Source organism: Bombus vancouverensis, unplaced genomic scaffold (assembly GCF_051014615.1).
Source record: "Bombus vancouverensis nearcticus unplaced genomic scaffold, iyBomVanc1_principal scaffold0028, whole genome shotgun sequence".
Taxonomy (NCBI): Eukaryota; Metazoa; Arthropoda; class Insecta; order Hymenoptera; family Apidae; genus Bombus; species Bombus vancouverensis.
The window spans coordinates 20,602-47,812 of record NW_027468919.1 but is presented as its reverse complement, the minus strand read 5'-3'; the positions used below and the strand labels follow the sequence as shown (position 1 = coordinate 47,812).

General features: G+C 36.3%; 1 protein-coding gene, 1 long non-coding RNA gene and 1 pseudogene across 8 annotated transcripts; 1 reads left to right on the top strand and 2 right to left on the bottom strand.

Moving 5' to 3' along the window:
• LOC117162209 (very long chain fatty acid elongase 6 pseudogene) overlaps positions 1-27,211 on the bottom strand; it is an 82,984-nt pseudogene that overhangs the window by 55,176 nt on the left and 597 nt on the right.
• Positions 15,011-20,145, bottom strand: LOC143304251 (uncharacterized). Of its 5 annotated transcripts, none has more exons than XR_013060967.1 (8): positions 20,077-20,145; positions 19,817-20,000; positions 19,509-19,604; positions 19,154-19,432; positions 18,810-19,078; positions 18,630-18,726; positions 18,363-18,467; positions 15,011-18,285 (listed from the first exon to the last, which is right to left on the bottom strand). It is a non-coding gene; the product is annotated as an uncharacterized LOC143304251 (long non-coding RNA). The 5 variants fall into 5 exon arrangements; XR_013060965.1 differs by lacking the exon at positions 20,077-20,145 and having other exon boundaries at positions 16,292-16,723; positions 16,797-18,285; positions 19,817-19,950; XR_013060966.1 differs by lacking the exon at positions 20,077-20,145 and having other exon boundaries at positions 17,700-17,714; positions 17,859-18,285; positions 19,817-19,950.
• On the top strand, positions 20,034-26,493 carry LOC143304250 (omega-amidase NIT2-A-like). Of its 3 annotated transcripts, XR_013060961.1 has the most exons (5): positions 20,075-20,203; positions 24,869-25,053; positions 25,447-25,615; positions 25,811-26,096; positions 26,248-26,493. XR_013060961.1 is itself a non-coding variant. In XM_076626642.1 (4 exons), the coding sequence occupies exons 2-4, from the start codon at positions 24,970-24,972 to the stop codon at positions 25,948-25,950; spliced, it is 270 nt and encodes an 89-aa protein (XP_076482757.1). In that variant the 5' UTR covers positions 20,034-20,203; positions 24,869-24,969; the 3' UTR covers positions 25,951-26,493. The 3 variants fall into 3 exon arrangements, 2 of the variants coding, with proteins under 2 accessions (XP_076482757.1, XP_076482756.1); XM_076626642.1 differs by having other exon boundaries at positions 20,034-20,203; positions 25,934-26,493; XM_076626641.1 differs by having other exon boundaries at positions 25,811-26,493.

The window sequence follows — 27,211 nt, the reverse complement described above, 5'->3', positions numbered from 1 at the left end:
TTTCCGCCAAATGAAAAAGAAGTTTCGCGAAAAATGGTAGTTACTAACGGCACGTCTGGTTACAATTTTCGTTTACAATACTTTTGGCGTGTAAATATGACGTACTGGGTCGATACTAAGTAGTCGGTTGTCCCTGAAATTTGAACTGTTGAGAACGAGGTAATAACAGGGCGACTGGTTTGTTGCTGTGTAACGTATACACGTTTCTGAATAGTTTTCTACTTTAAATGAAATTAACTGCTACCCGACGGAGTTTCGACGTAGCGATAAACACGCCACTGAAAAAAGCGACGAATGGGAATGGAAAATACGTAAAGATTTTTTTGACAAAATAAAGAATCATTTTGTCAGATTTCAAGAAGAGTTTGGGTAAATTCAATTTATGCTCTTTGCTACTTGACTTATGTTTATAACACTAAAAGTTATCTTTACAAGCAGCGAAGTGATTTAGTTTCATCCGTAGTTCGGTTGCTTCCAATTTTTTCATTTTCACATTGTGTAAATTTCGACCAATTGCGGGGAGACGTAATCGCGAGGAGAGACGTCAACGGGGGTCGTAAATCCCCGTTACGATTATAACAATCGACACCATGAATTGATCGATCCCCTGATTTCCGTTGAGATAATAGGGGTGATTGCATTTGTATAACACTGTGATTCACAGAATTATAAATTATATATTTCCAACACTTAGATTACACTGACGTTGAGAAATAAATAGTTAACAACTTGTCGCACGAAGATGCGATAGATATGTACGCTAGAGCAGGGCTCTTATAATGGAAATTAATGTATTAATGGACTTAGCACTATAATATATTTAGGAGAGAAGATGTGTGTTCGACAACGCCGAGAACCGACAAAAGATTTGCGTGAAGTATGCGACTCTCGCGCTATGTGTAGACTGCCGCGTTAGGCGTTAGTTTTTAGACTGTCTGTCGCTCTTTTTCTAATACGGAAGAAAAGTTCGGTGTGGGTGTGCCCCTGTGCCTAAAGAACGCGGATTCGTTGTTCCCACTTTCGTTAGGAAAAGTGAGGGCAACGAACCGCGGTGTCGATTGGTCATGACCTGCACTACTGCTCGAAGGGATGAGTAGGGAGTCTCCTACCATCGTGGTGGATAGATGACTGTGTGCGTGAGAAAAACCTAGCTTGTTTTATTACAGGGCTATTCGGATTTTCCTAATGGGTGCATACCCGCTTTCTCCGTGTTTTAAGTGCGACTAATAAACCCAAGGACCTCTCTAAAAACCGACTGTGTTTCGAGAATATTTTTAAGCTTTAGAAATTCTTCAAGACAAACGGATTGAAGACACATGGCGAAACAATACAGGGAAGTGAAAGTTATGGTGGGTCCTTAGGTTTATTGAGGGTCGAAGTGACGTTACGCAGGTCGGTTGTTGTCCGGTCGCGCGGGCTGGCGTGCAGATGTTTTAGGCGGCGTAGCACATTGCGTATTACAATATTGATGTTAAAATATTATTATAGAAAAACATGTTAGCAACTTAATTTTCTATTTGTTCGTTTCTCTGTTTTCCTTATTCTGTTTTTGGATTTGTGGTGGATGATTTAAATAATGACGTGACGAGTTGATACTTGATATTGTCAAATATATTTAAAATTATTCTAAATACAGAATTAATCGCACGGGAGACAAAGATTTTGTAACGAATCCTAGCGGCTGCCATTTGTCGTTCACGCGCTGTTGCCGATACCGGATGCGCTAATGTCACGTAAAATAACAAAATGAAAAAAGAAATTTGAGGTGAAAAATAAAAAAAAGAAACTTTATTTTTTTTCTAACAACAATTCACTTTACAATCCACTTCCAAACTCTAGGCGTGACTTTCCAAGACTGAAGCTCTTATGATTTGACTTGCGATCGAATCCGATTACTTTCTTTTGTTATCCCTCAACATCCCCACCATGCATTTGCATTTGCTAGGCGTCCGCGACCGTTGCCACGTGCTCTTTCTTCTAGAACCTTCGGCGGAAGGACCGTTGGGATGTTGATGGTTCATTAGACACTTCAGCGATATTGCCGCCGATTGTCGTCGAGTGCCGCCACATCTTTATTTCCATCGTCAGTCCATCGGATTTGAAGTATGCCGGTCGTGACACTAACATTGTGGCGTCAGAGACGACGCGTTTTGACTCGCGAAAGGCGTTTTCGGTTTGCTTCGACCACTCGATTCGCCGCGAACAGCTCGTACGTATCTTTGTTCGCGGATCCGCGTAGTTTGTTGCACGGGTATACGTTTATATTGACACCGGTGTTCACAAGGAAAGAGATCCTTGGTGCCCTGTCCGTCACGAAAATGCGACGGGATACTAAAGCCATCGCCACATGCCGCGTTTACAGACGGCTGGTCTCGTTTCACTGGGTCCAGTTGCAAGGGGCCCGGCACTACCTTGCGCGGTCTCGAAAGGTCTCGTGGTAATAGCAGAGACCAGACTTCTGCGGTCTGTCCTTCGAACTTGATATCAATCTTGCCTTCCGTATGTAGAATAACGATGTGAGGTGGATAGTGGGTGAAGGTGCCCACAAGAAATACTCTTGATGTTCAACAAAAAAGTTAATTAAATTATTAACAATCAACAGTCAACAATTTATGATCAACAATTAACGACTAACGATTAACTGTCAACAACAATTAACGGTTAACGATGAACGATCAAAAACAATTAACGATTAACGATTAACTATCAAGAGTCAATAATCACGTATCTCTAATTGTGTTTGCTTCGCTATGACGCTTAACCTTTCGCACTCCGCAGCTCGGGGCAGAATGAATCTTTGATTCGAAACCAAATGGATTCTTTTCTTTGTTGCCCCTCGATATCTCCACTACGCACGCGTTTATTAAATGTCCGCAACGGTTGCCGCGTATGCATTCTTCCGAATATTCGGCGAAAGAACTGTAGGGATATCAATGGTACATTAGGCGTGTCGGCCTTACGCTTTGAAGGTATAGCGCTTTGTGTCGCGAAGCCGTTGGAAAGTTCCATGGTCGAGTGCCACCACAGATGCATGACGATTAGATACAAACGCTTCCAGTATTACAATTAATAGCTGATACAATTGCAACAAAACAGATGTCCTTTATGCAAGACTACTGAAATTACACAGCTACAATAAAATAAGGAATACGTCTGTACTATGGGAAACATAAATAAATATACACATAGTAGCTTATACAACATGTATGTGGAGGACGATTAAACGCGTTGTTGATTAATGACCAGACGAGTTGATACTTAGTGTAGTCAAATGTATTTAAAATTATTTGCAGTACAGAATTAGTCGTCGTTCGCTTAGTGTTGCTCGATATGTGTATACAAGGTAATGCTTACGTTCGTTCGATGTTAATTCGCTATAAGAATGTTCGATACTAACTGTCTTAACGATCGTGTTCTTTTATTTATACTCGGGGGAGTATCGAAAACTTTAAATTCAACCTCGGTTGACGATTGCACGTAGCGGCAACATTGTTTTGCCCGGAGTTTGTTTATCGTTACGCTTTGCTTGTCACGTAAAAGTAATGGGAAAATAATAATAAAAAAATGTTGGGTTCTTGAACCAGAGTTCGAGATACCTCTATTCTATAATAGGATTACAAGTGTGCGATTAAACTGTTACCGAAAGACTGAAGCCTCGATCAAGAACCAGCCCTTCTAGATGTTCGTTTATCTTATGCCTACGTGCCGAATTCATAATCCTTTATTTTGGGAGTCGGTGTCGTGTGCAAGGCGGTTCAGGTTTCCTGAGTCGGTTGGAGATATTTGTTGACGTTACATTCCCCCAGTGTTAGAGTGCGGCTGGTCCTCCAGACTCTTATTTTCGGTGTAGTGCCTCCTTTTGTATGCCCTTTTGGAATCTTACATGCCTTGCTTCGAGGATGACTGAATTGGTGTCTTCAGGTAATTCTCGTAATGGTTGTATTTCAGGTGTGGAATATGTGTTTAAAGGTGCGCTAGGTGTCTCTATTGGTCTAGAGATATTGCTTATACCTGTGTCTTTTTTTTTCTTTGGTTTTACAACATAATACGCGAATACATAATTTGGAAGGTAGGCATTTGCTTATAATATCGAATAATCCTATTTTGTTAAATATACATATGTTCCTAGTAATGCTAGATCAATATAACTAATAAGACACTTAGTTCCTATTTCTTAAGACTTCTAATTCTATGTTCATAATTAAGAGAGTTTACTTCGTTGGAAATTTGATTGAGGTGCATTCTATACGATTATACATTATTAATGATTTTTGGAGCGTTTTCAATTTTTGTTAGGATTTCTTCTAGACTGTCAGTTAAGGGTAAAGCTATAGTTTTGAAATTTGTTTTGTAAGTTATATTGGTTTTTAAGTTATTGTTTTCATCAAAAAATTTATCTATATTTTTATTCATTAATTCTAAATTATCGTTATCCAGAGTTACAAATAGACTTCTAGAAATGGATCCAACAAAATTCAATGACCTTCTTCGGTAACAAGTGTGTGTCATAAATTTAATATGCATGATTACATTGTCTAAATTTCTTTTGCGAGCGCGTGTAATCATTTCATTGGAATACGGGCATTCACTTTTAAAATGTTCTGTTAACATTAGTCTAAATCTTTTAATTTCGCTGAGTTTTGCATATATATCCTTAATGTCTAAACCTATAATTACGTTTACAGATTCGCTATATAAGTATGCATGAGCTAATTTTTCTTGATATAAAGAACTACCATTAAGGGGTATAACGTTTAGCTTAGCTAACTATGAAGAAGGTGAAGATTGTCCTGGAAAGTAAGGTTTAATACGGTTACCATGTATTTTCCTAATCGAGTGATTTACTATTATTTCATAATAAGGGGTTTTTCACTTTTTCAATGGTGTATGGCCCTGGCCATTCAGTATCTATCTTGTGTTCTTTATGATCGTTATGAATTAATACTAAATGTCCTTCTTTAAAAATAGATTGAGGTTTGGCAATTTTAGAGAAGTTTCTAATAAATTTTCTATAGTATCCAGCTAGCCCAAGGAATGATTTTACATCTGTAGGATTTTTTGGTAGTTTGAAATTCTTTACTGCTTCTATCTTTTTAGGGTTAGGTTTTACTCCATCTGCTGTCACTGCATGTCCTAGATATTCTAATTAGGGCTTTAAGAATTCACATTTATCTGGTTGTATTCTTAGACCTACTTTCCCGAGTCTTTGGAATATAATGACTAAGTTTTTAGTATGTTCTTCTATCGATTGCCCGAATATGATGATATCATCGAGATAAACGAAACAATGATTGTTAATCAAACCTCTTAACATGGTATCCATCATTCTTTGAAAGGTAGCAGGTGCGTTCTTGAGCCCGAATGGCATTCTATTATAGTGGAAGTGTTCTTGTGGTGTGCTAAATGTAGTGTATTTCTTTGAATTCTCGTCCATGGGTATTTGATGGAACCCTGAGGATAAGTCTAAAGAGGAGAAATATTTCTCATTTCCTAGCTGTGATAGTATATCGTCAATGTCAGGTAGTGGATACGCGTCTTGGTCTGTTAGTTCGTTTAACTTCCTAAAGTCAATCACTACTCGCCACTTTTGTTTCCCTGATGCGTCGATTTTCTTTGGAACGACCCAGACAGGAGAGTTATAGGGAGAGTCGGAGGGTTCTATAATCTCTTTGTTTAACATTTCAGTCATCTGTTTATTTATTTCGGTTTTATGATGTTCGGGAGGACGGTAGAATTTTACGTTGATGATCTTGTTAGGTAGATGATACATTTACACTGTACACGTGAATGTGTGTGTAAGCGTCAGAGGGCGTCCAGGTCTCAGTAGAGACAAAAGAGGAGGTGGTTGACAAAAGCGTGCGTGCAAGAAGGTTATCGAAGTCTTCAGAGTGTAATATATATATGTATAGCTGTTGTGTGCGAAATAAAGTAAACTATTTGTATTTTCGAATCCTCTCTATACCTTAACATGGTAGCAGAGCGTGGTTACTAGTTTTGCAAGCTATTTAGTGCGTGGTTTTTAGTCTTGCGAGTTTAGTAAGGGAAGAAACGTTCAAAGAATATAAAATAAAAGAAAAAATACTTCAAGCACGTAGGAACGCTTGAGTAAAGAATAGGAAATCAATTAAAATGGAGAGATCGGAAATTATGCTATCGATATTTGATGGTGAGGGTTACGGTATGTGGAAGAAAAGAATAACAATGTTTCTGAGATATAAAGAATGTGATATTGTTATAACTAGAGTGAAGACTGAAACAGACAATCCAGACTGGGATAAAAAGGATCTGAAGGCGATAAATATAATTTACAGTGCCTTCTCAAATAGACAATTCGAATATATTAGGGAAGAAAAAACAGCGTATGAAATAATGAAAAAGTTCGACGAAGTGTACTTGAAAGAATCAACGGCACTAGATCGTGTGCAGAAGGAGATTGGAGAAGATAAGTCTTGATAAATACAGTGATTCAGCATCGTTTTTTTAGCGATCTTGAAAAATTAATAAATGAATTAAAAGGTGCAGGCGCAAAAGTGAGTGAGAGGGAAAAGCTGAATTACATGATAAATACGTGTTACGTCGCGTAACACTCTACCTAGCCCAGGCCACACACCGCGGGCAAGATGGCAACCAGATGTCTTCGGATACTCACTGCGTACCCTCAATAGTCTCAAGTATCTTCCATAAATCTTAGGAATTTCCTAGTCGAGGTCCTTCAAACTGAACAAACGTCTGTTTCCAAAGCATTTCTAAAGACCTTTGTCTACTACGGCTTGACAAGGGAAAGTTGGTTTTTCTCACGTATGATGCAACTTTCCTCCCACGAACCACTTTCTCTCGAGGGCGGTTAAGACCCTTCGTTTAACCAATTAACAACGAAGACTATTTCCCTCACTCCCTTAGTCAAAATCGTCACCAACAAATCCGATGCTCCCGTGCTCTAGACACACCCATCCTTAGCTTTCCTCCGCCACAGCATCGTCTCCGAACATCACTGATTTTACATCCTTCGAACAGTCAACATCCTTCGACCGGGTTTACACCCGAAGATCAGTCAGTCTCAATCAAGCATCTCGTCAAGCGGTCAGCAATTCGAATGAGTCGACAAATCCATCAGTATACGCGATAATCCGTCTAGAGACTCAGGTCGCACTCATTCGTAGTCATCTCATAACAAATATTCATTTTGTGTTACACCGAAGTTGTTGGTTTGTGAAAATATATAATAACCTGTTAGCAACAGCGTTATCCTTCATTTAACTACCCTTATTATCCTAAACGAAATAAGGGATCGAGCGATTCGCGGCGTCGATTAGCAAATCGTAACGGGAATTTACGACTCCCATTGACGCGCTTCTTCGAGATCGCGTCTCCCCGCGAACGTGCGAAAACAATACGTTACCCGAAGAGTATAGCTACATAGTGGATATAATAGATGCAGTGAAAGAAGAGAAACAAACGGTAGCGTGCGTGAAGAATAAAATAGAAATAGCGGAAAAGAAAGATAAGTCTAATCGAGGAGAAATGAAAACTAATGCCTTTGCTGCAAAAAAGGAAGGATGCTTCAAATGTGGAAGAGTGGGATATTTTGCATGAGAGTGTCAAAATGGCGTCCAAGCGGGAAGCAGTAACAGTTATCGGCGTGGGTCAACACGTGGTCGCAGCAGAGGAAGAGGAAACAAAGGCAATACGAACAGGGGGCGTGGAAACTTCCATCGTCAATCAGCAGCCGGCACGAGCGAATATGGCAACTCAGGAGCAGGCATATGGATGGCAACAGCGCACGCAGCACACAGCAGCGAGATGAACGAGATAAGTGGTAACGAAATAACATGCCTATTAGATAGCGGTTGTACCGATCACATTATTAACGACGTAAATTATTTTGATAAATCTATCGACCTTAAAGAACCGGTAAATATATATGTCGGAGATAAGAGGACACCGGTGCCTTCTCTCCGAAACCTCGGGAAAATCCATAAAAACATTGTAATTAAAATCTACAGTTGTAACTAAACGATTTGCCATCATTCTAACCAATTGTATTTGTTTGAGACTTGTGACAATGAGCTTGGGCTCAAGGCGACAATTAGTCGCCGAACGTAGCCGCGGTCAACTGGACGAACTCTCCACCTAACAAAGGCATTGAGTAATCCTATAGCTCTCCTTAAAAGAAAGATTTGTAGCGGCACGTGGCAGTAAACATTCCAACGGTTTCTGTCCCGTAGCTTGCCACACGCAGATCCTATTCTCCGGGCAGGATGTTTACCAGATGTCGACGCGTCTCCACAGTACGTGATCGGCTAGCCCGAGGACCGTCATAAACACTAATATCTAGTTACCTAAAATCCTTCAACAGATACACAGTCTTTGTCCCAGTTACGGGAAGACAGGAGAGACCTATTTTTCCACGAACGACGTCTCCCACTAGCAACCCTCCCTCAAGGGCAGCTAGCATCCTTTTCTAACTACCGATATGGAGATTAGCAGCAACGTCAATTTCCCTTACTTTCCGAACGTAGGATGTCCCCGACGAATCCGATGATCTCGTGTCCTTAGACACACCCCGTCATAGTTTTCCTCTGGGGTATCACCGGGACGGAAAGTCATTCTCTCTTGCGGTCTCATCGACAAAAAAAAAAGGATTAACTCCTTACGGTCAGCGAATACTAACACAGAATCCGACTTAGATTTTTGCGAGTGCGTACGACTACCGTCCGTTGTCCGCGGATTCGTTATTGAACCTAGGATCATTGTCATTAGTCTCTCGAGTATCTAATCACCACGGTTACTTGTCCGGTTCTATGGTAATCGTATTTGCACTAGCCAATGTCTTCTCTATTTCATAACGACGACGTGTAATCCAAACGAAGATTCGCTTTACGCCCCTAACCCTAATTCTAATGTTAACCCGACATATATTTGGGCGATAATAGATCGATAAAGGCAACAAAATTATGAAATGTTATAAGCTATTTTGAAGCATTTGAAAAACGAAATAAAATAAATATGAATAAAATTTTTTATGTGAAGGAAATGTCCGCAAACTTGATTAGTTTCGGCAAGTTAACGGATAATAATAATATGGTTATTTCAAAAGGAAATATTGCAAAAATAATAGATGAGAACAGTAAACTTACAGCTTTAGCGGTCAAAGAGAATGGTACATATAAAATGAAAAGTATATTGAAAGGAAGAAGCACTTAGTAAACAGTGGCGAACGTAGTGATATGAGTAAAAAGTAAAGATGGCATAGGATGCTAGGACACGTAAATTTTAAATATTTAGAGATTTTGGGTAAAGAGCAGCTAGTGACTGGCATACCGAATGAATTTGAAAAGGAACTTTTGAAATGTAGGGTGTGTATAGAAAGCAAAATGCATAACTTACCTTTCAAAAATAATCGAACTAAGGCTAGGGAAATAATGGAAATTATTCATACGGACGTATGTGGTCCCTTTAAGATTACCGGATTCAATGGAGAAAAATATTTCATTTCATTTATCGATGATTATAGTAAAATAGCTAGGATCTATTGTATAAAATCAAAAGATGAGGTCTTTGATTCTTTCGTACAGTTCGTAAATGAAGCCGAAAATTTAACGGGCAAGAGGTTAAAAATATTAAGATGCGATAATGGTAAAGAATATTTAAATAATCGAATTTATAAATTTGCTAGGGATAAAGGTATAAGAATAAATAATTGCCCAACATACGTACATGAATTAAACGGGACAGCGGAAAGGTATAATAGAACAGTGATGGACATGGCGCGTTGCTTGTTAGCGGAAGCGAAAGTACATAAAAGGTACTGGCCGGAAATAGTTTGTACAGCGGCATACTTGAAAAATCGAATATTAGCGAATACTATAGAAAGAAAGACACCTTTTGAAATATTCTTCGGGAGAAAACCAAGTGTTAAAAATCTACATCTATATGGAAGTAAAGTTTTTGTAAGAAGGCCAGAACAAAAAAGAGTTTCCAAATGGGACAAGAAGGCAGATATGGGAATTCTGTTAGGATATAGTGAAGTAGGTTAGAGAGTCCTATTAGGTGTAAAAATAACAGTAGCGACATGTAGAGGTCGTAGAAACAGACAAAAAATGTATCGGTTTTGAGGAGAATTCATTCGATGCAGTTAGCGATGATAGTAAAGATAATTATTTATTGGACAGCATGAATAAGGAAGAGTTAGAAAGTAGAGAAGATGAAAATGATAATAGTTCTGAAAGCTTAAAGATTCCTAGGAGATCTACACGTAATAAGAAAACTCCAGTAAGGTATCCAGAAAAGGAAAACAGTAGTGAGATTCACGCAAATTATTGTAGAGTAGATATCCTTTGTACATTTGAGGAGGCGATTTGTTGTGAAAATAGTGAAAATTGGAAACAGGCTATGGATAAAGAAATAGAGTGTTTCTATAAAAACAAAACTTGGAAATTGGTAGAGAGGGTAAAAGGCAAAGAAGTATTAGATGTAAAATGGGTTTACACGAGAAAATCAGATGACAAGTATAAGGCTAGATTAGTGGTAAGAGGATTTCAACAAAGCAACGTAGTCGTTGATGACATATATTCTCTTCTCTTCTATCATATTGTTGTCAAAATGGATTAATCATTGAGCAAATGGATGTAAAAACTGCCTTTTTAAATGGCGAAGTAAGTTCGGAGGTATATGTAAATCAAGCAAAGGGATATGCAGACGGAACGAATAGAGTTTGTAAATTATCGAAAGCGCATTATGGGTTAAAAGAAAGTCCGAGGGACTGGTATGAGTGTTTTGATAGGTATGTGACGACATTGGATTTTAAGAAGAATAACATAGAGTTGTGCCTATATACTCATGGAGAGGGGGAAAATGTTGTTTATTTGCTAATATATGTAGACGATTTGTTAATCTGTAGTAAAAACGAAAAAAGGATACAAAATGTAAAGAAGCTATTACCTGATAAATTTAAAATGAAAGATTTAAGTGAAGTAAAAGAATATTTTGGAATAAATATAGAGTATGATTATATAAAAAATGAAATGAAACTAAGCCAAACGAAATACATTGAATCATTAGCGAACAAATATAAATTACAAAACAGCAAATTGTACTGTACACCAACGGAAACAAATTTAAAAATTGAAAACGCTGAGATAAATAGAAATGACATTGGATACAAGAACTTAATTGGTGCATTGCTGTATATTAGTACAAATACCAGACCCAATATAAGTTATAGTCTGAATTATCTTAAGTAGATTTCAAGATTGTTGTAGCAAGATACATTTTAAATATGCTTTGCGAATATTGAAATATTTGTACCGAAATATTGAAATATTTAATATTACAGATTTAAGGTTACATTAGAAAAGGAATGAAAAGTGTGAAACGATAGATTGTTATGTGGACGCTGATTGGGCAGGAGATCATTTAAATAGAAAATCTACTTCTGGATATGTAATTAAATTGTATGGAAATGTAATCGGTTGGAAATCTAAAAAACAAAGGTGTGTAACAAAAGCCTGAACGTATGCAGAGTATGTAGCTCTATCGGAAGCGGTGAGTGAATTAATGTCTATTAGAGAAATTATGAAGGTCTTCAATGTAAATCTAGACAATAACCCTGTAAAAATTCATGACGATAACTCTGGAGTGATAAGTATAGCAAAGTACGGAAATTTCACAAAAAATTCTAAACACATTGAAGTTCATTACCACTACGTTCACGAATGCTTAAAGGAAAATAAGATAAATATAATTTAAGTAGGTACAGACGAAAATACTACATAGGTTCTCTAAGAGGTTTTTCTATATGCGATAGTCGAATCAAAGATTTGAATTTTTCGATTTGATCTACAGTGTTTATATTTTCAATAATGTTAGAAATTTGGACTGAAAACTTACCACCATTGATAAAGCATACTGGCGTTGGCTTTCCGTCGAAGTATACAATTTTTTGAACGATTTCTCCCGATGCGAGGGTTGGTTCTTGCTGCAGCAGAAGAGTATTATTATCTAATTTTAATGTTTTATTGGAGAGTTCGAATCGATATTGATTTAAACCGGGTAAGCCTAATATGCCGTCTTCTATGATAGGGAAATTATCATATACTAAGGAAAATTCTATCTCTTTGTTGAATAAATTTAGTTTAATTTTGGAATTGGATTCGTATTTGGAATGTTCCATGGAGAATTTCTATGTGTCTGGTATTATTGTTCTTCCTGGGTAGCATCCTCGTTTAAGCAAGTTGATTCCTGCTCCCGAGTCAACGAAAAATCGCAATCCTCGTCGTCCTGGTAATTGTAGTCGTATTGTGGATAATCTTCCTGAGGTAGCATTGTTAATTCTGATTGTTCTTGAATGTGGTTTATTCCTGGAGGGGCTTTTGTTTGAGGCGGTATTCGAAAATTTTGGCCTTGATTGGCAAGGTGTCCCAATCGATTGCATTTGAAACATTTCGTTTGTGGCCTTTCGTTTAATGGTCGATTTTCAAGCTTTGTAAAATTATTCATTCTTGGTTGAATGTTTTGTGTGGGTGGAGTTTTGTTATTCATGTTACTTGTAATCGTGAAGCGGTTACCTACTGGACGAGACGTCTGGTTACGATAAGATGGTGGAGTGGTTGTTTGTCGTGTCATCCGTCTGCGAGTGTTGTCTTCGCGAAAGTATTTTTCCACGTCCATTGCCTTTTTTTCTGCATCGATGATGTTTGGAGGGGGGGGGGGGGATTAGCCAATAGCACATGTCCTATTTCTGAACGAAGGCCTCTTACATAGTCAATCACAGAAACCATGTATAGTCGATCGTTCATCGCTCATCGAGTTAGTTCGTCTTTATATTCATTGGTAATGCTGTATTGAAGTTTGTTGAAAACACGTCGAAATCTAATGTTATAATTTTGCACGCTTTCGGTTATTCCTTGCTTTATCACTCTTAACTGATCTTGGTGTTCTCTTACTGATGCTTGAGTAGCTACGTTACGTCTTAATCCTTCGTACAGAGTTTCGAATTCGTTAATATGGATATTGCGGACTGTCATTGCGGCTTTTCCTACAATTTTCTCTATTTTGATCATTTTTAATAATAACGTTTGTTCGCTACACATCATTCTCATTTCTTTTATTTCACGAATAAAATCTTCTACACTTATATCGTTTTCTCCGTTTAGTATCGGAGATACTAAACAGCTTTTAGATTTCCAGAGTTTGCAGCTGTTGGATTGGATGGTTGGACATATGTTGGTGGCTTTTGTGGCATAGGTGGAGGTGGATTAGTATCGTGTTTTAATACTGATATATTATCGTCATCGTCAGTCATCATAGAACCGAATTCAGTTGATTTTACGTTTATTTGTGGTAGTTTAACACGAGAGAGGTTTCTACTTAATATTTCCATTTCGTTAGCGCGTTTTCTATTTTCTTCGTTCGCTAATTTTAAAGCATTCTTTATTTCGTTAAATTGTTGTCGAAATTCTTCGTTCTGTCTCTGTATTAAGTCTAAAATTACTCTGGTAGAGGAATCGAGTGATCCCGTTTTATTTTGAACTCCACTTGTAGAGGGTAAACTTGTCTCGGCTTTTGAGTCTTTCTTGTTCATATTGTCTCTTCGCTAGAGTTACTAGAGAAACTAACTTTTCGCGTTCTATATTGTTTAAAAGAATTCCGACTTTTCTCACCTTGATACGTAAGTTCGTATAATGAGGTTCCCTTGCGGTGTTTTCCTCTGTGGCGCGTTCAAATGTGTTGTTTGAGTGTCAAACTCGTTCTGTTGATTTGTTCTATGCTGACAGTGGCCCCGTTGATTTGGTCCACCGTGGTAAATTATTGACAGCAAAGTTCATAACACAAGTAGTTCGAATCCTTCGATCTTCAATAATGTCCGTAGACCGAAATCGTAACTTCGTTTACACTGAAGCGAATGGATCCTGGCAGGATCGCCAAAATGTCACGTAAAAATAATGGGAAAATAATAATAAAAAAATGTTGGGTTCTTGAACCAGAGTTCGAGGTACCTTTATTTTATAATAGGATTACAAGTGTGCGATTTGACCGTTACCGAAAGACTGAAAGACTCGATCCAGACACAGCCCTTCTAGATGTTCGTTTATCTTATGCCTATGTGCCGAATTCATATTCCTTTGTTTTGGGAGTCGGTGTCGTGTGCAAGGCGGTTCAGGTTTCCTGAGTCTGTTGGAGATATTTGTTGACGTTACATGTACGTCAAGACTGTGTAAGTGTCACGAGGCAAAACAATAATATGAGTCGCTCTCGATTTGCATCGTTCTCTAACTCATGTGTCGCTACATACTTATATAGCTATTATTTCTTACAACCTAGCGTATGCAGTTGTGTATGGGGCCTTAAGTTCACTGTTTATAGATACTGCTAGGAATTAATCGAACGAATTCAACGCAGTCGCGTTTACAGTGTTCCGTATTATTGGAAATGCCGAATTCGCGTGGTTTCGCTTTGACGTTCGTCCACGTTGACGATTGTTCAAAGAACAACCGAGAGGCTTCCGCGTCGCAGCTACGAAAGACATCGAAGCCGCGACACCCTTCAGTGACTTCCCTATCTTTTCCTAAAACCAAGGATGACGCAACTCAGGCAATCGTTATAAGCGTTCGAACTTCACATTTTCTTACCATACTATCAACAAAAAATGAAAGCTGGTTTTCAATGAGTCATTATATAATTATATGTCGGAGATGAAAGAACACCGGAGCCTTTGGAATTTTGGATAATCCCGCAACATTGTAACCTAGAGTCTACTATAGCTGTAATTGAACAATTGTAGTTATTCAATCCGATTGTAATTGTTCGAGAGTTGTGATAATGAGCTTGGGCTCGAGGCGACAGTCAGTCGCCGAACGTAGCCGCGGTCACGGGATGAACGCTTTGTCTAACAAAGGTATGGAGTAATTCTATAGATCTCCATAAAAGAAATATTCGTGGTGACACGCGACAGTAAACATTCCAACGGTTTCTGTCCCGTGGCTCGCCACACGCAGAGCCTATTCTTCGAATAAGATGATTGCCAGATGTCGATGCGTCTCCGCAGTACATGTTCGGCTAGCCCGAGGGCCCGTTATAAATCTTAAGGTTTAGTTAACTAAAGTCCTTCAAACAGACAAACAGTCTTTGTCCCAACTACGGGAAGATAGGGGAGACATATTTTTCAACGAGCGGCGTCTCCCACTAGCAACTTTCCCTCGAGGGCGGCTAGCATCTTTTTCTAACCACCGATATGGAGATTGACCAATTAGCAGCAACGTCAATTTCCCTTACTTCCTAAACGAAGGCTTTCCTCGACGAATCCGATGATCTCGTGTCCTTAGACATACCCCATTATAGTTTTCCTCTGTGGCATCATCGGGACGGGACGGGCATTCTTTTACGCGCTCCCGTCGACCAAAGAATAACGTCTTTACGCTCAGCAATTATTTTTACGAGTCAGACTTAGATTCAGCGAGAACGCCCATCTGTCATCCCGTTGGCCGCGGATTCGTTATTGAACCGGAGACCACTGTCACTAGTGTCGCGGACGTCTCACCGCCGTGGTAGATTGTCAAACCTGTGTTATTCATACCTGTGTCAATAAATCGTATCTTCGTTACACCGCAACGATGGCTACCTTCAATGAAGACTCCTCAAACACCGACAACCCTATCCCCAATGTCATTCCGACATATATATCCACCGAAAATGCGCTCTTGTAGACAAACGCTCGATTCGCGTCACAGCTTTTAAAGCTAGTCGCATCTCAATCCGTTGGAAAAAGTTTTTCCTGTAGCATATTTTATTTTTACGAACCAACAAGGTCTTTGTTTATTTCCTTCTTTTTTTTTGCTCCAATTTCCCCATTGTTTTTTCAAGGATAGTATTTCAGAGCCACTAGTCAAGTTTATTGTAACAATAAACTTACGTTTCGGAAACATTTTGTGCAGTGAAACAGAATACACTAAAGTTTGAAGGTCACATCGATTTTCGAAAGTTTATAAATGGAGGTGTATGACAGTATCACCAGCTGTTGCTGTCCAAGTAACTCCAACATCGAAATACTACAACGATTCCAATCGAAAGCGCTAAGAGCCTTAATAGACGCACCTTGGTATGTTACCAACGAAACCATCCATCGCGACCTCAAGATACCTACAGTCAAAGAGGAAATAGCAAAATATAGCGACAGATATAGCAAAAGAGTCAAGAAACACCGAAACCCCCTAATCACTGGACTACTCGATACGACGGACCAGATTCGCAGGCTGAAGAGGCACTACCCGCTAGACCTAAACGTTAGATTCATTTAATTATCCAAATTAAGCATATGCACTTACTTATAATACTTATAAATTATACCTATCTATAATAAGTATTAACTTATTGTAAATAAACAGCCATGTCACTGCGCCACGCCAGAAAAATTACTGAAAATTCTGAACGCGAGAATTGATTGTAATTTCAACAAATAAATAAAAACAAAAAAAAGCTGTTGCTGTCCCCAAGCGCCAAAATACGTTCTGACTACTATTTTACGTATCTCACAGAAGTATGTCTTCATTCATCATCTCCCATGCCATCCACCAACGTGTTCTTAACATGTTATCTCCTAGTAAAATATTGATGTTGAGTCAGATATCCAACTGAATAATCTTTTCGGTGTCTACTATAAGACATTTAAAACCAAGGCTCGTACACACGTGTGCTTATACGTCAGATGTAATACTTAACACGAAACCTGCTTATATTAATATTAAATTTATGCATAGTAGGATGTTCGACCTTTGTAAAAATGAAATTATAATACATACAGTTTCACCGTGGAAAAGTGAATCTTTCTAGCATGTCCACACAAATGCAGGGGAGGGGAGGACTGTGCATGCACCAAACAACTTTACGTTCGTAATTTTTCACACAAATGTACAACTGTAGAGAAAAAATTATCTCTGATTTTTCGGATGTTAGGAATCGACAATATCGCATAACGGAATGCTGTGTTCTACGTATTCTATTTTTGTTACGAAAGTGGTACAAACGAAGTCCACATAAGAATAGTACAACAAAATCGGTTGAGGTTAGGTTATCGTGCAGATATCGCGGCTTTTGCATTGCAAATCACGCAACTGCCAGTCTCGTCGTTCCTTGTAAACGAAAGAAAGGTATTGTAATCGGTCGGAATTAACATAAAACTCGTCGTTTCATAATAATACTGTGCATTCTGAATATGCTATGATTTGGTTTAAAATAATAAATAGTCCATTCTTGCATACTATTGCTCCAGCTTTACTTGTATTTTCGATATTGGTATAAATAGAAAGACAATTAATGTCGTTCGAGTCTATTTTCGGATCATTTATATTACGTTTAATCCATATAGTTATTATATGAGACATAGTATCGTAAAATTTGGAAGAATAAAACGCTCGTACAAGATGTACATTTTATAAGAACTCCAACAAATCTGCATGTGCACCTAAAATACAAACAGATAGTGATTGTTCATAAGTTTATATACATTATCTAATGTCAATCGAAGGTATCAATTCTTTTTCTCCATAAGAGTACTTTTTCATTTATATGTGTTCAAAAATACATGTGTTCAACCGTGAAGCATATGTCACCTGCAACGAAAAAGAGTTTTCCTATACTTAATATTTCCTTTATATACCTATGAAAGTCTATTCTTCGCGTAGTATGAAATTATGAATAAATCTGGAATATTGTTCAATCTGAAAAGAAAAATAACTTATTGACATCATTCATTGATACGAGATTCAGAATGTTTGTTTTGTCTTGCAGAGAAAGAAGGCAGCCCTTTCTTTTAATGTGAAATAGAAAGCGAAAATTTGAAAACAGATTTTTTGGAAATTTACTTGCAAATATCGTTTTCAATATCGTGATTTTCTTCCCAATGGTACTGTACTTTCAAATTTTCCAGTATCCCTCTAAAAACAAAAAGTCGAACCTCGTTATTATTAACATAGGCATTACAAGGAAGAGAAGTATTAGAAAGCAGCTCCTTTTTATTATGGATTTCTTTATAATCATGTAAATAAGAAATTCCGGAAATTTTTTCCTCAAGAATTTAATTCTTGTGTTTTGATTGATAATTATTACACTGCATACTAACTTTTCGCATACTGTTCGCGTCTAACAATTTCCTAATAATAACTACTTCAAAATTACATATGTTCTTGCACGAATTCAAAAGTACGTATGATACAATTACAATTGATTCTAAAATAATAATTATTTAAAGATATTAAGATACTAATTAAACGTTTCACTATATTTCAAAATCTGGAACAACAAATTTTTATTTATAAAAAATGAAACTGTGTTTATATATTCTTTGTCATGATGCTATTTCTTATTACCATGTGGACATTTTTTAAAATTCATTTTGTTATCTCTACGCAATATGAAAATTCATATACTGCTTAATATTTTTTACATATTATCCATCCACCGTATGATATCTCCTGAAAAATCAAAATATTAATGTTATATTATTACAATGCTTCTTAAATTTCAATTTTTGACAAATTTGAAATCCAATATATTTTGCACAATTATTATTTATCAAAAAATTCTAAGTTAGTAACTTTCTTTTCAAATGGCAAATAACATATACTTTGGCTTACCTGTAAGTTTTTGTTCCTAATCATCATTTCCTCTTATAGAACATCATTATTGTTCTTATAATTACTACTAGTGTCATAGATATTGTAGTGGCTACAACTGAATTAATAGAAAATGATAAATAACTGTGTATAACACTAACACATAACTGTGTATAACAATGACACATAACTTTTACTTACATATCAGTCGATAAAGGATTACTGTGATATCCTGTTGATGTTTCTTAAGGCACTTGATTAGGTGGGATACGGTATCATTCCTTATGGTATACTGTAGATAAGTATTTTAGAAAATAACAAGAATAAATCTAAATTATTCAGAGGTTCCAGTTTCGGCTTAGACATAAATACAGGACCATTTGCAAAGAAGAAAGGGTGCGTTTCTACAGCCTCGTTATAGTAACCATGAATACCAATCTCTGAATTACTGGTTACTAAACATAAATATCCTATAAAATTTAATATATTTCTTTAATTTTTAATACATACATGAGTTAGTAGTTCTAAATTATGAATCATCCTACCTGTGATATTACACTTTTCCTTATAATATCATCACTCAAGTGAACAACATTAAGATCATGTAAACCATGTCATCCTATCTTACTGTGAAGGTACTTAGTTATGTTATCTAACATTATAAAAATATCATCAAATTCAAGTCCTTTTATTCACATCACATGGCCACGACGATCTGGTTCTTCGTTACATAATGTTCTAAAATTTGTCGTACATATAGGATGTACAAACCGTGATATCAAGGTATCAGTTCTTCCTTCCCAAGGGACAGTTTCATTAAAATTCTGATAGAATTAAAAATTAATTATTAATATTCTAACAATCATATATGTTAAATACATTATAGTCAACGATATATACCTGAGCGAATGTAGGGGTGATTCCTTGATAATTATAAATGTCATCAGCCCACATCATTGTGCCACTTCTTTGTACTCCAGCCTCTAGATTAACAGCCTAAACAAACATACAAAATTTTATAGAAGCTGTACAAAATATAGTATATATGCGCAATATTGAAGCGTTCAAGGGGATATAAAGGTAATGTACATCACATACACGTGTACTCTCATGCAACAAAATACAATTAGATTTAATAGTATAAGCTCTTTTATTCATCATAATAGATTGGAAATTTAAGTGTCTTACGAGGGTGAGTAAAAAGTTACCCGCTCTGTCGGTGTAGAATTTATTTTAAGCAATTATCAAAAAAGACATACATCATTTTTTGACATAATCACTCAATTTCTGTATACACTTTGTCCATTTGCTGAAGGACCTTCGTATTTTCTCATTAAAAAATGTTTTGCCTCCGACCACAAGAAACGAATCACAGCATCCTGCACTGTTTTCCTGCAAATCACCATTGCAAAGCGCCATTACTCGTGCAACGGTCACAAACGAATTGACGTAACACAATGAAACCTACGCAGCAGCACTGAACAGATATTGACGTCATACGAAGAGTGCAGATGGATCAATACGGTCGACAGAAGTTTTAAGTATCTGGAGTGCGGATAAATTTTTACCGAGAGTCGTATAGGAATCTATAATCTGTAAGTACACCTTTGGCTGAATGGAAATTTCTCTTACATATAGTCAAAAATGCAGAAACAGTGTATTGAATTGGAAAGTGATAAAAAATAAGCGAAGTTTCGAGGTTGCATGTGATTGCATGAGTACACAGGACGTTTTTAGCGAATAAAAAATAATTTTGAAAGACACGAGACTTATCTTGTATTTTATGCACTCTCTGTGTCCGAATCTCCAGAAGCTCTCTATCTTATGAAGTGTTTTAGATTAGCCGGAAAATTTTGTATGTACATACAAAAAGTATACGATCTAGGTGGAATATTCCATTATTCTCTTGATACAACAGAAACGAAATTTACAGAACTTCTCAGAAAGTTGGTTTATTATTACCAAATTAATAGAATTAATATACGTTTATCATCTTTACATACCTAAGTCGTGGAGGTTTATCGTGCGTAAAAAATTAGTGTCGTTTCAAAGTTACATTTCGTACATTTTAAGCCTATAATTTGTAACGTACAAAACAATGTAAATTTGAGCTGTTTCTTATCTCCACAATAAGAAAATCCAACTTTATGTTTTTTACACAATGATATTTATGGAACAGTAATATCATATTATTGCATCGCTTGGAGAATGAAGTCAAGGTACGATGTGACCCTAGTGTAAACGCTGGGATAGCCAGCTGTGCCGCACTTATAAGCGTAAGACACAATACCTATTAAATACGAGGTTAATTCATGTTGTATCAGCAGTGGTCCGCCGCGGTCAGCCTGAAAGGATCGTTAAATTTTTAATCAAAGATACTGAAATATATCCATCGAATTGTATTGAAATTATACTTATATACAGTAATAATCTTCTATTGATTTGTGTATAGAAATACTCCAATTTATAATGTACATGTTATATGTATTTTGAGCAAAACTAAGATTAGAAGGAAATTACATTAAATACCATAATGAGGTGTGAGAAGTGGGCAAAACTATTAAATTGTGTTTATCTATTATTTTTAATGTTTAAGACGTCGATTTGATGTTAATTCGAATTGACGTGTCTTCAGATACCGTATAGTTTGTAGTAACTCTGTAACTTAATTACCGTACAAGAATCCTCTCCACCCTGAGCATGTTCGGCGCATATTATACCATCAGTGATATCAGGTGCATTAGGAAATTTGGAATAAGCTATTTTGCATTCGGCGTTCTTAATCACTGGCATTTGTACTTCCATTAATGCATTACGTCGTGGTCGTCCTACGAAGAAAATAAGAAAGATATTTAAGACTGGAACTGTTTAATTTTATTATAAAATTGATATCACTTACTATATCTTAAAGCTCCCCATCCAGCAACAAGGGGGTTATAGCCGACGAAGTTGCTCTTTCGTAGGGGCTCTTTCGTACAAATGGGATATACTTACCCTGAAAAATAAAAAAATAAATGAAAATGCAGGAAACGAATGACCAAAAGTATGAGAAAGAATTGTACATGCTTTATGACACAATATATGTGTACAGTAAGAAATTTCAAGATATGATACTTCAGTAATACTCATTAGCATATATATATATATACATATATATATATTTGAGGACTTACTCGAAAATGGCACCTCCTCCACCAATCTAAGAATGGCAATATTATGATTGTGTATGTTTTCTATTCCATGCATATGTGCACAATGTGCTGCGGTCAAAACATGCCTAGCCGATATCAGGGAACCTCCGCACTTCCATAGTGGTTTGTCTGGGTTTCGGGGATTACGAAAACCTAATGCAGCGATCCATGGCCAAGCGCCTAAAATGCAATAGTCATAGTTGTGAATATACATAATTTTTTCTCACATAAGGAGTAACAACGATTATTACCTATTCGATATTCGATCATACAGCAGACGATAAGTACATACGTACAAATACTCTGAAATAGAGATTTGATAAAGAGAAATTAAATTTTTATTCCAGTGGAATACAAATTATTAAATAATTCTATATAATTTCTATTTCAACTATACTGAACTATAAAGTTCAAACGTGTAATTTCTGCCCTAACAGTTTTTGATCTCTATCCATATTATTACTCCTATATCAATTTTTTATTTCAAGCAAAAAGATACTCTTCCTAACATGAAGTAAAAGAAAGAAATAATTCAAGTCAATAAGTAAAGTTACTACCGATAAAATCATAGCATTATTATTTAGTCTAATTGAAATGTACATTGATGTGCTGTTTAATGCCTTTAAAGTTCATTCTTTGCAGTAAATGGCTTATTATTAATCGGAAAGAAAGACATAAAACGTACCAAGTTCATCTGGTTTACCATCGACCACCCTGGTATGAGAGACGTTGCTAAAACCACAGTATGGTGGTCGCCAAGCCTTATACTTATACACAGTTTTTATTAAAATTTCTCTCTTCTCTTTGTTTGGACCATCCGGACAGCAAACGATCGTAACATTGCCCTGGTATCTGCACACTGATCGTCTATAAAAATCGGTGGCTGTACGGTACTGTATCTGCCATATTTCTTGCAGAGGTTTACATTTTCTGTAGTCAAGGCACCTGCCTTCTTGATTGTCCGGTGTGGTACATTCTGGATCAAACAATTTTAAAACATTTCTACAGTTCAAAGATGCGTAAGAAAGCGACACCGATTACTCAACTTTCGAAGTAAAAAGCCGATCAAGTCCACCGGATTGCCCTACAGACACGTAGTAATCCGTAAGAGTTATTCATCATGTTGATAATAATTATCTAAAGAAACTTTTCACGTGAAAATATAAAATTTTAATTGATTAGATATTGTGTTAGCCATACTTAAGAAAGAAAATGAAAATGAATGAAATGAAAGAAAAGGACTACCTTCAACCTCATTTTTTAAATAAACACTTTGTAAGTTTTGCGGTAAATAAATTCTTAGGAATTCAGGACAGTTTTTAGTGAATCATTTTGTTTCGACCGTTCGCGGAGAGACGCGATCGCGAGATAGCACGTCAACGAGAGTTGTAAGTTCCCGTTACGATTAAATAATCGACGCCACGAACTGATCGATCCCCTTATTTCGATTATGATAATAAGGGTAGTTCAATGAAATTCCACAGAATTAACACAAATAAATTAATGTTTATTTCAACAACTTATTAACTAGAAAGATATAAATGGAACAAAAAAAATGTAACTGCGTTTTGGTTGATAAGTAATGCGCGACATACCACATGTGTTGACGGTTCGACTTCTCGAAAAGTTCTGAACGCCTTTCGATTTTTTTCGTTTTTTCTGGAAGGCGACCCCCACTACGTTCGGATCACGCCACATTCTTTTACGCGAGGTAAAATACGGGCCACGAGTCGACGTTTCTGGAAGTCGCCCTGCTTAATGAACCATGCGCTTGCCATTACAATGTTTGTTTGCCGGGCAGACGCGACGATCCGTCTGCGACATTATAGTGCCGCGATCGATAGTTAAGAATATGACCTATGGTAAGCCGCATGGCGTAACATTCTCCCCCCGTTGAGAGGGTACGGATCAAACTAGCGAGGTGTGGTTGAAGTTCCCATCTTATTTCGTCTCGGTGGCTAGTTGTTCGGGTTTCTCGAGATCGGGTTGAATTGGCAGTGGGACAAGCCTTTTGACGCCCCGATCCAAAATGCTCTTTGCCGTCTGAACTGTAGCTGTCCGGATGACACCATCGGCGCCTGGATGAACCTTGATAACTCGGCCCAGAGGCCAATGCATGGAGGGAACGTTGTCCTCTCTGAGGATGACGATTGTGCCCTTTTGGATGCTGTGTCCACCCTTGCTCCATTTATTGCGGTTGGTTAGCTCGTTCAAATACTCCTTATGCCAGCGGTTCCAAAAATGTTGTTTAAGCTGTTGGATATGCTGCCATTTGGAGAGTCGGTTCGATGGAATGTCCCTGAAATCTCGATCACGTAAGCACATTAATGAATCGCCAATGAGGAAATGTCCGGGAGTGAGGGCTAGGAGATCATTTGGATCGGTGGAGATAGAAGTTAGCGGGCGGGAATTGAGGACTGCTTCTATTTCTATGATAAGAGTATTACGGTGTTAAGCTCATATGTTTCTGTTTCTCCACTCGCGCTGCGCCATAATATCCTTTGATATTTCCGATCCTCTGGTCGTACGAGGAATTGCCGATACATTTTCTCGATGTCGCCAGTGAGTACGTACTGATGAGCGCGGAATCTAATTAATATACAAAATAAATTGTGAATTGAGTCGAGAATATAGGATTTCCCCATTTTCATGATTATCGTGATTTTTGTATAAATATATTTTTTAAGATACTAATAATTAGGTACTTATAAATTAGTATTATCAATTATTTTGCATTTATAATTCCGCCTCTAGTATAAGTGTTAATTGAAAACTAACTTTATGTTTCAAAAAGTACTAGCAAAGTTGTTGAGTAACAAGCCACTGATGCTAACACAAATAGCATTGTCGTAATTAAATATTTCTAAATATTCATTTTTCATTTTGAACCTGTAGAAACAATTTATTATATATACTATTAGCTAAGTAATTGCATATTTAATTAAGTCGAAATATAAAACTTAGTTATTTTGATAATTTAGAAAATAAAAAACTGACAAACATTTCAATTTAATTTATGGTTGGAACAAAAGACAGTTATTTTTCATTAATTGAAATATTGCAATGCAGAGTACTTTCCAAAATACGCCGAGAGTATTCCTGATGGTGAAACGAGCGTTGCTTCATCGAACGCAGCTAAAGAAAACAACATCTATGTAGTTGGTGGTACGATGCCTGAAATAGAGGGCGATAAATTGTACAATACCTGTACTATTTGGGGTCCCGATGGAACTTTGATAGCAAAACACCGAAAGGTAAGTAATATATTCCTTTATGGCTTTGAATTTGAAAATATTGGGGTGAAGAAAGTGACTCTATCTAGGAATAATTTAGGAATATACATATGTACATACGTATACTATAACCAATTCTATAATTTACGGTTTATAAAATACGTTATGATACGGGAAACGCCCATTTTTGTTGTAATGTGTAATATAAATTTTTCACATACTTAAAATATTATTATATTTATTTTTCTCCTTTTTAAACATTATTAAATGATAAGATTTTTTAATAAAAGAAAGTGATAAAAACGCTGTCAGTTATTAAATAAAAAATAATTAAAGTTTAGGAGTTGGTAACTTTGATATTAAATTACAAAAGTTGCAGCAATAGAATTAGCGACTACATTTTTATGTTATTAGGTACATCTATTCGACATCGACATTCCTAATAAGATTACTTTTCGAGAGAGTGATTCACTCAGTCCTGGTAACTCCCTAACGACGTTCGATGTGAAGGGCTGCAAAATAGGTATTGGCATTTGCTATGATATTAGATTCGAGGAAATGGCACGCATTTATCGGAACAAAGGTACAGTAACTTAATCGATCAATACTTAACTAGCAAAAAATTAAATATCTTTCTTAAATATATTCTATATAAAATTAATATAATCTGTAACTCTGTATAAAAAGAAGCTTAATTTAAAAAACCAGTATATTTGCTGAAAATGAAACAAATAAAAGAATTAAAAGCATAATAAGAGGACTGTCCTCGCATATTCAGAAATGATGGAATGTGAACCGTGCAACTACGAAGTTAATTGGTATTCGGTGGCTTCATATTTCCTGCTTCTATATGACCTGCTTCAATATGACCACTGGACCACTGCACTGGTCATTACTTCAGCGTTTCAGAGCGAATGATAATCAATTATACGTTGCCTGCATATCACCGGCTCGTGTTCCTTAAGCAAGTTACATCGCATGGGGACATACACAGTTGACCAATCCCTGGGGAAAGATTCTTTACGATTTGGAAACTCAAGAGAATATGGCAGTCACCGATATCGGTAATTTACAGCTTAAAATTAAAAGCGAGAGATCCATGATGTAATTAATTTTTAGTCTCGTTAATTTATCGATTTAGCCATCTTCCTCTGTATTTGTTGAATTTATTAGTAAGCATTACTTATTACTTCGTATGTTTCTTTTTTCTATCAGATCTAAAAGTTGTTGAGGAAGTAAGGGCTCAGATACCTACATTTTCTCAGAGACGTACAGATTTGTACGACACTGTCTGTAAGAAGGAGTAACTCTACACTAAAACAGAAAATGTTTTTTTATAATATTTCTACTACGATATCCTTTTTCTGTGAATTATTACTAATTTCTTATCATTTGTACTACATGAATGACTCAATTAAGAAAACCAAAACGTTATAAATAATAATCTGTATATCTTGTGTATCAACATGTAATTGGATATTATAATAATATAGGAATGCTATAATAATATAGGATAATAATATAGGAGAATAATAATATAGAAAAAAATACATGCTTTTAAACACCTTTAATATCGATCACATAAATTGTTATAATTCACAATGATTACGCATACATAAAAGACCCCTTGATAGTAAAATTTGCGATCAAAAGGCAATTACGTATCGTTTAACAACATTTAATTTATAACACCTTTTAAACATTTAGACAGATTAACACATAACACTTCTTATATATAAACATCAATTCGAAGTTATCAGCTTGGAGAAATTGGTCGATTAATACCTGTAGATTGTCTGTCTCGTTGAAAGACTTAAAGAGAGCAAAAACATGATAATGCCGCTAATATAATATTCCTTCTTTCTTGTATCTGTCTGCCTCTCAGGTCGTTTTACTAATTACAATAAGTAATTTCGACTTCTTTGCGCTCTCTTTTAACGCATTCGAGACCGAAAGAAATTCATATCAGTCAGTAGGCAAGGGTATAATATACATATTTTATATATAACTTATGTAGTAATGTATATATCATGTTAATTTCATATTTTTTTCAATATAGAATTATTATATATATATATATATATATATATATATATATATATATAACTGTACATAATACATTATAGAATAACATAGTATATAATTTTATATTTTAAAAATATGAGGTATACTATTTAAG

What these genes read in the sequence shown, in the direction of transcription:
- LOC143304250 (XM_076626641.1), top strand. Translation starts at nt 24,970, where the DNA reads ATGCCTGAAATAGAGGGCGATAAATTGTACAATACCTGTACTATTTGG. An exon ending in TGATAGCAAAACACCGAAAG is followed by an intron (nt 25,054 to 25,446) that starts GTAAGTAATATA and finishes TTATGTTATTAG; the next exon opens with GTACATCTATTCGACATCGA. An exon ending in ACGCATTTATCGGAACAAAG is followed by an intron (nt 25,616 to 25,810) that starts GTACAGTAACTT and finishes TCGCATATTCAG; the next exon opens with AAATGATGGAATGTGAACCG.